General features: G+C 35.1%; 1 protein-coding gene across 28 annotated transcripts in view; it reads left to right on the forward strand.

Annotated features, from left to right (window-relative positions):
• Nucleotides 1–14,138, forward strand: part of DCAF6 (DDB1 and CUL4 associated factor 6) — a 146,837-nt gene that overhangs the window by 28,787 nt on the left and 103,912 nt on the right. For 27 of the 28 annotated variants that reach the window (XR_011532195.1, XR_011532194.1, XM_070591523.1 and 24 more), the window contains exon 4: nucleotides 3,222–3,407. Coding sequence is in view for 12 of the 28 variants with exons in the window: in XM_070591503.1 (XP_070447604.1) it covers nucleotides 3,222–3,407 (186 nt within the window). In the remaining 16 variants the exon portion in view is untranslated. Of the gene's footprint in view, nucleotides 1–3,083; nucleotides 3,408–14,138 lie in introns of all 28 variants that reach the window. The other variant, XM_070591520.1, reaches the window with a different exon arrangement.

The following is a 14,138-nucleotide window of genomic DNA, read 5'->3' on the forward strand; positions in this document are numbered from 1 at the left end:
AAGTTTCACTTAGGCCTGAGGTATAGTGCTGTTGGCCATGAGTTCAACGTCAGTGAATGAACAGTGTATATTAAATAAGATGTCTTTAAACATAAACACAGAAAACAAGGTTATGTATTGATTGGCTGATGAAAATGTTGTGACCACAGGCTCACAGGAACCTAACCCTGTATTTCCCTAGAAGCAATGATTCAGTACTTGCTAATTCAGTGTTTGTGGTGACTTCACTGAACACAATTGCTGTGAGAATTGACTGGATGCCATTATCATGTCCATATGATTTTGTGTATTACATATATACATACAAAATACATGCACATATATACATATATAGTCCATATTCTAATTTCCCCACTTGTTTCAATAATATTCTTTATTCCTGTTATGCCCCTTTCAATTGAGGCTCCAAGCCAACATCACACATTTCATTTAGTTTTTATATTTCCTTAGTCTCCTTTAGAACAATTAGTCCAACTTCTTGGTCTTTCATGACATTAATATATTAGTTGTTTCATTGTTGTACTGACATATCCAGACAGTTGTTTTATAGAATGTCTCTCAGTAGTTTGGACTTGCCTGATTGTTTCTGCATGAGTAGATTAAATGTTTTTGCTAAGAATTCTCCACAGGTGATGTTGTAGGACATGATATTAGTTAGTCCCCTTATTGGTGGTAAGTTTGATCTCTCCGTTGTGTAGGTACATTGACCGTTTGTTAATAAGCTAACTGTGAGGTGGTGTGTTGAGACTGTGTGAATATTCTGTTTAGTAACAATCTTTCATACAGTGGTTTTAGTATTAATTGATTCTTGCCTGAGTCAGTTGTTATACTGTAGTTAAAAAATAGTGATTTTTAATTCTCTCATTCCTTCCACATTTATAAATTGACGTTATTCTGTAAATAAGAGCATTTCCTTTGTTTCTGCCATCTTTCTGAAAAAATTACTATGGGATTATAGATTTTAATTTTTGTTTAATGTATTATAATCTATCACTGATACTCTTTTTGATGCTCAAATTGCCCCAGTTTAAGTGGGACATTTCAATTCCACTTTGTGTTTTGACATAATCCTTTTTTTTTTTTAAGTTAAATCCATCTATCATACTTTCTTTTTTCTTTTTTTTTTTTTTAAAGATTGGCCCTGAGCTAATACCTGTTGCCAATCTTTTCTTTTTTCCTTCTTCTCCCCAAAGCCCCCCGGAATATAGTTGTATATTGTAGTTGTGAGTCCTTTTGGTTGTGCTGTGTGGGACCCCACCTCAGCATGGCCGGATGAGCGGTGCTAGGTCTGCGCCCAGGATCCAAACTGGTGAAATGCTGGGCCACCGAAGCGGAGCACGCAAACTGAAGCATTCGGCCACGGGGCCGGCCCTGACATAGTCCTATTTTTTTTTAGCACTTTTTTTAAAGCCCTCCAGATAACCCTATTGCATTAAATTCCCATTGTACAGACATTGTGGGGATGTACCATAATTTATTCAACGTCTCCTGTCTTTTGCTATTATAAATAATAACTCAGTAAATGTGTGTTCTTTTTACAGTGTTGGAGGTATATCTTCAGGTAAATTCCTAGAAATAGACTTGTCTGATCAAAGAGTAAATGCATATGTGCTTTTGTGAAGTATTGCTAAATTCTTCTCCATAGGTCTTGTACCATTGAGTATTCCTACCAGAAATGTTTAAGAGCCTGTTTCCCGATAGGCTTGCTTATATAGTGTGTTGTCAAACTTTTGAATTTTTACCAATCTGATAAGTCAGAATTAGTACTTCAGTGTAGTTTCAATTTGCATTTCCCTTTTGAATAAAATTGGATGTTTTCTCACATTTTTAGGGCCATTTGTATGTCTGTCTGTGGACTATCTATCTGGATCTTTTGCCCAATTAAAAAAAAATTAGGGGACCAACCCAGTGGCATAGTGGTTAAGTTCACATGCTCCACTTTGGTGGCCCGGGATTTGTGGGTTTGGATTCCGGGTGTGGACCTATGCACCACTCATCAAGCTGTGCTGTGGCAGCATCCCACATACAAAATGTGGAATATTGCCACAGATGGTAGCTCAGTGACAATCTTCCTCAAGCAAAAGGAGGAAGATTGGCAACAGATGTAAGCTTAGGGCCAATCTTCCCTACCAAAAAAAAACATAAAACAAAACACTCAAGTTTTATCAATTTGTTTTCCTCTCAGATTTTTTTGCTGAGGAACATTCACCTGAGCTACCATCTGTTGCCAATCTTCCTCTTTTTGCCTGAGGAAGGTTCTCCCTGAGCTAACACCCGGGGCCAGTTCTCCTCTATTTGTGTGTGAGTTGCTGCCACACCATGGCCACTGACAAGTGGTATAGGTCCTCGCCCGGGAACTGAACCCAATCTGCTGAAGCAGAGCATGCTGAACTTAACCACTAGGCCATGGAGCCAGCCGCCTCCTCTCAATTTTTAAGCACTATTGGAGGAATTGGTCCTTTATTTGCAGTGTATGTTGCAAATATTAAAATATTTATTTTTAACTTTATTTCTGTCACAGAAATTCTGACCTTTAAGTATAATTAAATTGGATATTGACACTTCTGCTGTATCCTCATCTGAACTATTTCTTTACTTTGATATTATGATTCATTTAAGTTCACTTAGGGGCCGGCCCCATGGCCGAGTGGTTAAGTTCTTGCACTCTGCTGCGGCGGCCCAGGGTTTCACCAGTTTGGATCCTAGGCAGGGACATGGCACCGCCTGTCAGGTCACAATGAGGCGGTGTCCCACATGCCACAACTAGAAGGACCCACAACTAAGATATCAACTATGTACCAGGGGAGATTTGGGGGAGATAAAAGCAGAAAAAAAAAGTGCACGTTATTTTTATTTCTTCACCTTGAAATGAAATAACTTAATCATCTAGTAAACACCTTCAAAAGTCAATCAGGATAGTCCTTTCTTATTTACTGAGATCTTATGAATGAGTGAGATACACCAAATAGGTGGAAATATGCATATTTGATTTTCACGGCACGATTCCTGTTGATGATGCTCAATCATAACATCTCAGAAGGGAAAAAAAGAAAATAATCTGATTTCATTTTTTTCTATAATAGTTTGGAATCGAATGATAATTTTTCACTGAGATGAGAATGTTAATGAGAATTTATTCCTGTCTATAATCATGTTAAATATGAATATTTCTTTCTTAGAAATGATAAATTACCAAGAACTACTTTTTCTCTGTGTTTTAGGTTTTGACAACAATTCGTTCAGGGCACCGAGCAAATATATTTAGTGCAAAGTTCTTACCATGCACAAATGATAAGCAGATTGTATCCTGCTCTGGAGATGGAGTAATATTTTATACCAATGTTGAGCAAGATGCAGAAACCAACAGACAATGCCAATTTACGTGCCATTATGGAACTACCTATGAGGTACAGTATTATTATAATTATATATGTGATATATATATGTGTGTATGGTTTTGTTTAAGTGTGTCTGTATGCGTAGATGTATTTATACATGTGTAGATTTGTGTTTATGTACACATTTATGCATATGTAGTCAAAGAAATTATTGACAGAATATGTAGATTTCAGTAAAATATTTGAGAAAATGTATCTTGATAAACTTGTTAATAAAATTAGGAAATAAGATGTAAGTAATAGTAATAGGATTTGTAGTTGTTTGAATACCCTAAGGAAACAGTTGTGAGCGTTTAAAGATGCTTCTGTTTCTGTGCTGTATAGCCTCTTAAATGCTTTCCCACTGTCTTGCATAGGGTCATTGCTGGCATGCTTATCAAATTTCACAAGCCAGGAGGGGCACTAGTACCCTAGACAGTAGAATCAGGTTCCTAAAGGATATTAATAAGCTCAATCCCTGAACTGAATTGAATGAAGTGAAATGAATTTGGCTCAATCACACTGCTCTATTTGGTTCAGAAAAATTGCGCACTCTTCTGAACGCTCTTTTAAAATATTTTCATGTCATTTCTCTGTATCAAGTCATTTGTTGATTTCCCATTATTTGTGTCAACCTGGTATATCTTTTTCCATCATTTGAATTTCAGTTCTGTATCTTCCTGTTTTGGTGTGTATTTATATAAAAAGAGTATTATATATTCTCATGATTTTGGCCTTTAACTGGAGATTTCAGTCAAATTATATTTATTGTGAGTATTGATATATTTGGATTTATTTATATATTTTGTTATATGTTTCTATTTTTTAAAAAAAAGTTTCCTATGTTAATTCCTTCTTTCTCTTTTTGCCTTCATTTTGAATTGCTTGAGCGTTTTGTCCATTTTGTTTCTGCTACTTGATTGGAAGATAGGCATACATGTTTTACAAGAATAGTTAACAAAGTGTAAAGTCAATAAGTATGTTTGTGTCTTCTGAATAAAGCACCTTAGAACATTCTAATCTCTTCATCCCTTGTCCAATTTTATATTGTTGAGACTTTAGTTATATCATATTTCTCCCTCATGAACTAAATACTATCGTTTCATTAGTGAGTGCTTAGATTTGCCTATGTATTTACCAATACCTCTGGCTCTTCTCCCACACGATTTCCATGCAGGGTCATTTTGTACCTAAAGTACATCCTTTACCATTTCCTTTAGTGAGGGTTTGTTGATAGAAAACTATTTTAGTTTCTTCTTTTCTTTTTTTTTTTTTTAATAGACTGGCACCTGGGCTAACAACTGTTGCCAATCTTTTTTTTTTTTTTTTTTCGGCTTTATCTCCCCAAACCCCCCCTGTACACAGTTGTATATCTTAGTTGCCGGTCCTTCTAGTTGTGGGATGTGGGACACCGCCTCAACGTGGCCTGATGAGCAGTGCCATGTCCGCCCCAGGATCCGAGCCCTGGGCCGCCGCAGTGGAGCGCACAAACTTAACCACTGAGCCACGGAGCCGGCCCCTAGTTTCTTATTTTCTTTTTCTTCCCTTCATCATTTTCTTCCCTTTTTATGCTTTTCCAGAAAATGTCTTTTTTTAAAGCAGTTCTTCAAAGGTAGTTTTGCTGGATATAGATGTCTAATTTGGTAATTATTCTTTCGGGTGCTGTTCCACTGTATTCTGACTTCCATTGCTGAAGTTGAGAAGTCACCCTGAAGTCTAATTCAGGTTCCTTTATAGTTAAAATGTCTCTTTTCCTTGACTGCTTTTAATTCTATTTTTCTTTTTTCTTTTAAATTTTTTTCATTAATGTTACAACATAGTATCTAGATTTGGGTTTCCTTTTTGTTTTTCATACTTGGAATTTTTTTATGTTCTTGGTCTGAGAAATTGGCATCTCGAAAAATGTGGGAAATTTGCTGTCAGTAGGTCTTTGGTTATTCTTTATTATTCTCTCCATTTTTTCCTTCTGGAATTCTGATTAGATGTATGTTAGACCTTCTTATTCCGTCCACCGTTAAACTTTTTTTTTTAATTCAAGTACAAAACACATAGGAAAAATACGTAAATGCTAAGTATTTAGCTCAGTAAATTATCACAAAGTGAAGCTATTCATGTAATGACCACCTACATGGTGAAGAATATAAAGCATTAGGTATTCCAGAAGCTACCTCATCCTGACTTCTAACATCCTGAGTTTCTCTGTTTTTGATACCCTAGTTTCTCTGTTTTTGAACTTTATATAAATGGAGTCATACTGTATGGTCTTTTGTTCATTTGTTGATTGTTATTGTTTGTATTTAACTTCTTTTGCTGAACAGAATCTTACTTGTATATTTGTAAAATTCATCCATGTTGGATGCAACTATAATTTGTTCATTTTCATTGCTGTGTAGTATTCTATTGTATGAATATAATACAATTGATTGATGTGTTTTACTGTGGGTGAAAATTTGCAATTTGATTTCCAGTTTGGAGAGCATTCCTTTCCATGTCTTTGTGTAGATAAGTGCATTCACTTCGTGGGGTATATTCTTAGAGGTAAAATTGTTTGGTCGTAGGATACGTATTTGTTTATTTTAGAGATAGTGCCAGATAGTTTCCTGAAGTGATTGTAAGAATTTACATTCCCACCAGTAGCATATAAGAGTTGCTATTGCTCCTTATCTTTGCCAACAATTGGTATTGTTAATCTTTGATTTTGGCAGGTTTTATAGTGTCATCTTATTATGATTTCAAATGCCTTTAGCTGTTGATGCTGCTGAGGTTGAGCATCTCTTCATATGTTTATTGGATATACTTTTTTGTGAAGTGCCTATTAAATTTCTTTTCTGATTTTTCTATTGGGTTGTCCATCTTATTTCATTGTTATTATTGATTTATAGGAGTTTCTTATATCTTCTGCATAAGATCTTCTGCATAATTTATAAGATATATTTTCCTACTCTGTGGTTATATTTTCACTCTCCTAATAGTGTCTGGTTTTTGTTTTTTCTTAAAGATTTTATTTTTACCTTTTTCTCCCCAAAGCCCCCCAGTACATAGTTGTATATTCTTCGTTGTGGGTCCTTCTAGTTCTGTTAATAGTGTCTTTTGATGAACAAAAGTTCTTAATGTTGTCTGATATATTGGTCTTTTCTTTAATTTTTAGTGCTTTCTGCATCCTGGTCAAAAAATCTTTTCCTTTCTCAAGATTGTGAGAGCATTTTCCTATTTTCTCTTTTATAAAATTTGTTTTATATTTTCCGTTTAGATCTTATAATTCACCTGGATTTGATTTTTGTGATAATATGAAGTAGGAGTCAACTTTGGTTTTTTAGTATGATTTTCTTTTGTATTAACTGAAGTTTTTTCTTGGGAACTTAATTCAGAGTCCCAAACAGCATACAGGCAAAAGAGACATCCTATATAAGGACATTTTAATAGTGTATACCCATTTACCAAAGATGTTTTTTGATGAATGCATATGCACTGTAATTGGAATAGAATTTTTTTCCAAGACTGAAACTCTATGTTCATTGAACAACTCTCTTATTCCCCCTTTCCCCAGCCCCTGGCAACGACCATTCTACTTTCTGTTTCTAAGAGTTTGATTATTTTAAATACCTCATATAAGTAGAATCGTGCATTATTTGTCCTTTTTTTCCTGGCTTATTTTAGTTAGCATAATGTCCTCAGGGTTCATCCATGTTGTAGCATATGACAGGATTTCCTTCTTTTTTAAGGTTTACTACTATTCTGTTGTCTGTATGTACCATATTTTCTTTATCCATTTACTCATCAGTGGACATTTGGGATCCTTCTACCTCTTGGCTATCGTGAATAATGTTGCAATGAACATGGGGGTGCAAATATCTCTTCCAGATTCTGTTTTCAGTTCTTTTGGATATATATACCTGGAAGTGGGATTGCTGGATCACATGATAATTCTATTTTTAATTTTTTGAGGACTCTCCATGCTGTTTTCCATAGTGGCTGTATGATTTTACATTCAGATTTCTTCACATTTTTGCCAGTACTTCTTTTTTTCTGTTGTTTTTTTTCGCCCCCGCTAGTGGCCGTTGCAGTAGGTGTGAGGAGGTATCTCATTGTGGTTTTGATTTGCATTTGCTTAATGATTAGTGATGTTGAGTATCTCTTTCTGTGCTTATTGGTCATTTGTGTATCTTTGGAGAAATGTCTGTTCAAGTTCTTTGCCTATTTTTAAATTGTATTGCTTTTTTGTTGTTGATTTGAAGGGGTTCTTTATATATTTTGGATGTTAACTCTTTATCAGATATATGGTTTGTATTTTCTCCCTTTCCATAGGTTACCTTTTCACTCTCTTGGTTGCTTCCTTTGCTGCGCAGAAGTTTTTAAGTTTGATACAGTCATGTTTGTCTATTTTTGCTTTTGTCACCTGTGTTTTTGGTGTCATATTCAAGAAATTATTGCCAAATAATTTGTTACAAAGCTTTCCCCTGTGTTTCTTCCTAGGAGTTTTGTAATTTCAGGTCTTACATTTAGGTCTTTAATCCATTTGAGTCAATTTTTGTATATGGGGTAAGGTAAGAGTCCAACATCATTCTTTTGCATGTGGATATTCTGTTTTCCCAGAAACAGTATTTGTTGAAGAAATTATTCTTCTGTTGTTGTGGAGTCTTAGCATGTTTGTCAAAGATCCTTTGACCGTATATGAGAGAGTTTGTTTCTGGGTTCTCTACTCTGTTCCATTGGTCTATATGTCTGTCTTTATGCCAGTACTGTAATGTTTTAAATATAGTAGCTTTGTAACATTCTTTGAAATCAGCAAGTGTAAGCCCTCTGGCTTTGTTTTTCTTTCTTAAGATTGTTTTGTCTATTTGGTGTGCTTTGAGATTCCTTTTGAATTTTAAGATCTCTTTTTTCCTGATTTTGTAGAAATGCCATTAGGATTTTGATAGAAATTGCCTTACATCTAGGTTGCTTTGGTTAGTATGGATGATTAGCAGACACTGGTCCCATCCACAACATCCAGAAGACATTTGGTCCATGCCAAAAGGTACTTGACATTTGGTCCTGTCCAAAATGTCCATGAGCATATTTATTTGGTCCCTGCCAAATGGTTTTGAACAGGGCCAAATATCAAGGACATTTTGACATGGACAAAATGTCTCCATGGACGTTTTGACAAGACCAAGGATGACCAGATATTATGGACCTTTTGGTGTGGACAAATGTTTCCATGAACATTTTGGACAAGACCTACCTTGAATCTCTAAATCTCACTGAGTTTAACTCAACAGTGGCAACTTTTCTATGATTAGCAGATATTTGGTCCTGTCCAAAACATCCATCACAGGTTTGGTCCTTGACATTTGGTCCTGTTCAGAACGTCCATGAGCATGTTTGGTCCATGCCAAATAGTTTTTGGTCCTTACCAAATATCAAGGACCTTTTGGTGTGGACCCAGTGTTTCCACGGACATTTTGAACAGGACCAAATATGATCAGATATCAAGGACCTTTTGGCATGGACCAAATGTCTGATGGACATTTTGGATAGGACCAAATGGTCCTGCAAATATTAAGTACCTTTTGGCATGGGCCCAATGTCTTATGGATGTTTTGGACAGGACCAAATGTCCTGCAAGAGTATGGACATTTTAACAATATTAAATCTTCCAATACGTAAACACGATTTATGTCATCTTTCATTTCTTTCACTGATGTTTTGCAGTCTTCAGTGTACAAGTCTTTCGCCTCCTTGAATAAGTTTGTTCCTGAGTATTTTTATTCTTTTTGGTGCTGTTGTAAATGGGGTTGTTTTATTAATTTCCTTTTCAGATTGTTCGTTGTATAGAAAAACAACTGATTTTTGTGTTTTGATTTTGTAACCTGTGACTTTGCTGTGTTTATTAGTTCTAATGGTTTTTTTTTCTGTGGAATCTTTAGTTTTCTATATGTAAGTTCATGTCATCAACAAATAGAGATAATTTTACTTCTTTCCTTCCAATTTCAATGCCTTTTAATTTCTTTTTTCTTGCCTGCTTGCTCTAGCTGGAACTTTCAAGAAGTACAAGAGTGGCTGTCCTTGCCTTGCTCCTGATCTTAGAGGGAAAACTTTCAGTTTTTCACCATTGAATGTAATGTTAGCTATGACCATCTCGTATATGGCCTTTATTATGTTGAAGGTAGTTTCCTTCCATTCCTAGTTTGTTGAGTGTTTTTGTCATAAAAGGGTGTTGAATTTTGTCAAATGCTTTTTCTACATTAGTTGAGATGATCATGTGGTTTTTGTCCTTCATTCTGTTAATGTGGTATAGTAATTGATAGATTTGTGTATGTTGAACCATCCTTGCCTTCCAGAAATAAATCTCACTTGATTATGATGAATAATCCATTTAATGTGTTGTTGAAATGGGTCTTTTAGTATTTTTTTGAGGATTTTTATATCAGTATTCATCAGAGATATGGTTCTCTAGTTTTATTTTCTTTTAGTATCTTGTCTGATTTTCCTATCAGGGTAAAGCTGTCCTCATAGAGTGAGTTTGGAAGCGTTCCCTCTTTTTCAGTCTTTTCGGAAGAGTTTAAGGATTCATGTTAGTTCTTTAAATGCAGGTAATGTGCCCTAGTGAAGCCATCTGATTTTGGGCTTTTCTTTTTGGGATATTTTTTTGATTACTGATCTAATCTCCTTGCTAGTTATTGGTTTGTTCAAAGTTTTTATTTCTTCATGATTTAGTCTTGGTAGATTGTATAGTTCTAGAAATTTATCCATTTCTTAGAGGTTATTCAGTTCGTCATTGTGTAATTGTTCATAGTGGTTCTTTACATTCTTTTTATTGCTGTGGCATAGGTTGTAATGTTCTTTAATTTCTGACTTTTGTTGAGTCTTTTTTCCTTGTTAGTCTAGGTAAGGGTTTGTTGATTTTGATGATTTTTTATAAAAACCAACTTAGTTTCCTTAACATTTTTTCTATTCTCCATTCCTTTATTTAAGCTCTAATCTTTATGATTTACTTCCTCTGTTAATTTTGGGTTTAGTTTGTGGTTCTTTTTTTGGTTCTTTGAGGTATAAAGTTAGGTTGTTGATTTGAGATCTTTTTTATATTTAATGTAGGCCTTTACTGCTATAAACTTTTCACTTAGTACTGTACCATTTGCATTTAGAGTAGTTACTGATAGGGAATTTCTTACTGTTGCCATTTCATTAATTTTTTTCTGTATATCTTATAATTATTTTGTCACCCTTTTCCTCTCTTGCTGCCTTCCTTTGTGTTTCATTGATTTTTTTTCTTTGTAGTGACATGTTTTGATTTCTTTCTTGTTTTGTGTGTCTTCCATAGGTTTTTTCATTGTGGTTACCATGAGGATTACATAAAACATCTTACTGTTCTAACAGTCTGTCTAAACCTGATAACAACTTCACTTCAATTACATACAAAAACTTTACTCCTTTACATCCTTCCCCCCCTTTATATTATCAGTGTCACAAATTACATCTTTTCATATTTTGTATTTATTAACATAGGGGTATAGTGATTTTTAATTCTTTCATCTTTTGCATTCTGTGTGCAAATTAAAAGTGATTTATGCACTCCCATTACAGTATTACAGATTTCTGTATTTGTCTATGTATTTACCTTTACTAGAGAGCTTCATACTTTCATATGCTTGTGTGTTACTGTTTACCGTCTTTCATTTCCACTTGAAGGACGCCCTTTAGAAGTTTTTGTAATTCAGGTCTTGTGGTGATGAACTCCCCCAGCTTTTGTTTATCTGGGAAGGTCTTTATTTCTACTTCATTTTTAAAGGATAGCTTTGCTGAAGTAGAATTCTTGTTTTGCAGTGTTTTCTTTCAGCACTTTGAATAGAATATCCCACGCCCTTCTGACGTAAATGTTTCTTCTTAGAAATCCATTGATAATCTTATGAGATCTCCTTTGTACATGATGATTCACATTTCTTTTGCTGCTTTCAAGATTCTTTCTGTCTTCGACTTTTGACACTTGTTTATAGTATGTCTCTGTGTGGGCCTCTTTGGGCTCATCCTAGTTGGAGTCCTTTGAGCTTCTTGAATTTGGATCTCCATTTTCTTCCTCAGATTTGGGAAGTTTTCAGCCACTGTTTTTTCAGATGAGCTCTTTGCCCCCTCTCTCTCTTCTTCGGGGACTCCCATATTCTCATGAGTATATTGGTCTGCTTGCTGGTGTTCCATAAGTCCCTTAGGCTTTCTTCACATTCTTCATTCTTTTTTTGTGTTCCTCTGACTTGGTAATTTCAAATGACTTGTCTTTGAGTTTGCCGATTCTTTTTTCTGCTTGATCAAGCCTGCTGTTGATCCCCTCTAATGAACTTTTAAATTTAGTTGTTGTAGTCTTCAGCTCCAAAATTTGTGTTTGGCTCTTTTTTCCAGTTTCTGTCTCATTGGTGATATTCTCATTTTGTTCATGCATTGTTTTCCTGATTGTGTTTAGTTGTCTGTGTTTTTTGTAGCACATTGAGCTTCTTTAGGAGGATTAATTTGAATTATTTTTATGGTATTTCATGTATTTCCATTTCATTACAGTCTGTTTGTGGAGATTTATTTTGTTCGTTTGGGCCATGTTTCACTGTTTCTTTGTGTGCCTTGTGTTTTTAACTGTGATCTTTGCTTTTGAAAAAATATCCACCTCTTTCAGTCTTTATAGACTGGTTTTGTGAGGGCAAAACCTTCACCAGTAAGCCCAGCTAGAAATTTTGGAGGTCTCTCAAACCTTTTATGGGGATGTATCTTCTCAGGGCTTGTGTGTAATTTTTCATTTAGAGGGATCTTACGCCCTCTGCTTCTGTGGCACTGCAGGTTGTCTGGTGCTTCAAGGAAGCTTCTGAGCTCTGTTGTTCTCTTCAGCTCCCAGGCATTCAAGATGTGCCAGTTTCATCGATGTTCAGAGTCAAGTGAGACGAAACCAGTTCCTTTGGTAGCTCTCGTCTGCCTGTAAGAAGGAGTGTTAGACACACATTCCACTCTTCCTTCCCAAAGGAGAAGCCATGAGTTGGGCTTTTCCTCCCAACCTTGAGTTGTGCTGGCTTGGGCGAGGTGCTGATGTGATTAAAAAGAAACAGCTTTTCTTATTCCTTATAATTTGGCTGTATGTGGCTTTGAACTTTCCTGAGTTACTGTGTTCTTAACTTGTTTTTGGAATTCTCATAAAGGCTTTTTAACTGTATATTGTTAAGTCCGTGTTTCTGTGGGGGAATAAGTTGAGGGTTCCTATTCTGCCCTCTTACAGTCATCACTCTCCTTCCATATGAATTTTATCTACCATCTTTTATTGAAAAGACTGTTTTTCCCCCATTGTTGTTCAGTGTGCCATTAATCATAAACTAAAAGTTCATATATGCATAGATCTAATTCTGGACTCTTTATTTCCCTCCATTGGTCTATTTATACTTTTCTAAGTACCAAACTGTTTTAATTTGCTGTGGCTTTATAATGGAATATCTTTTTTCATCCTTTCACATTCACTCTGTGTGTCTCCTTCTGAAGTGAGTCTCTTGTAGGTGACATATACATAGGTCTTGTTTTTTTTTTTTTAACCTATTCAGCCGCTCTGTCTTTTGATTGGCCAATTTAGTCCATTTACATTTAAAGGAATTATTGAGAGGTACATACTTCCTGTCAGTTTTAAATTGTTTTCTGGCTGTTTTTGTAGTTCTCTGTTCCTTTCTTCTTTTCTTGCTCTCTTCCCTTGTGGTTTGACAGTTTTCTTTAGTGTTATGTTTATGTTACTTTCTCATTTTCTTTTGTATATTTACTGTAAATTTTTTCTTTATAGTTAAGATTCACATATAATATCCTCTCTCTCTATATAAAACTGTCTCTTTTAAGTTGATAGCAACTTAAGTTTGAACACATTCCAAAGCTTTACATTTTTACACACCCTCTTTTTATATTTTTGATGACACATTTTACATCTTTTTGTTTTATACATTCCTTAAGTAATTATTGTAATTTTACTGTTTTTGTCTTCTGATCACTTTATAAGTGATTAATCCACTACTTTTACTATACATTTACCTTTTCCAATGAGAGTGTTACTTTTGTATGTTTTCTTATTATTACTTAGTGTCTTTTCAGTGTAGAGAAGTCCCTTTAACATTTCCTGTGAGGCTGGTTTAGTGGTGATGAACTCTTTTAGTGTTTGCTTATCTGGGAAAGTGTGAATCTTTCCTTCAATTCTGAATGATAACCTTGCTGGGTAGAGAATTCGTGGTTGGAAACTTTTTCCTTTTAGCACTTCAAATGTATCATGCCACTCCCTTCTGGCTTGTAAAGTTTCTGCTGAAAAATCCGTTGATACTCTTGTGAGGTTTCCCTTGTATGTAGTAAGTTGCTTTCCCCTAGCTGTTTTTAAGATTCTTTATCCTTAACTTTTACCATTTTAATTATGAAGTGTCTTAGTGTGGCTCTTTTTGGGTTTCTCTTATTTGGAACTCTCCAGGCTTCCTGGACCTGGATGTCTGTTTTCTTTTCCAAATTAGGAAGTTTTCACCCATTATTTCTTCAAGTAATTCTTCTGGCCCTTCCTCTCTCACTTCTCTTTCTGAGATTCCTATAATTTGGAATTTAGTAGGCTTGATGTTGTTTCAGAGATCCCTTAAGTTATCCTCACTTGTTAAAATTCTTTTCTCATTTTGCTGCTCTGTCTGTGTGAAGTCTATTGCTTTGTTTTCCAGTTTGCTGATTTGTGCTTCTACTTCGTCTATTCTGCTGCTGAACACTCTAGTGTATTTTTCAGTTCAGTTATAACTTCTGTTTGGT

This window comes from Equus przewalskii, chromosome 23, assembly GCF_037783145.1.
Source record: "Equus przewalskii isolate Varuska chromosome 23, EquPr2, whole genome shotgun sequence".
Classification (NCBI taxonomy): Eukaryota; Metazoa; Chordata; class Mammalia; order Perissodactyla; family Equidae; genus Equus; species Equus przewalskii.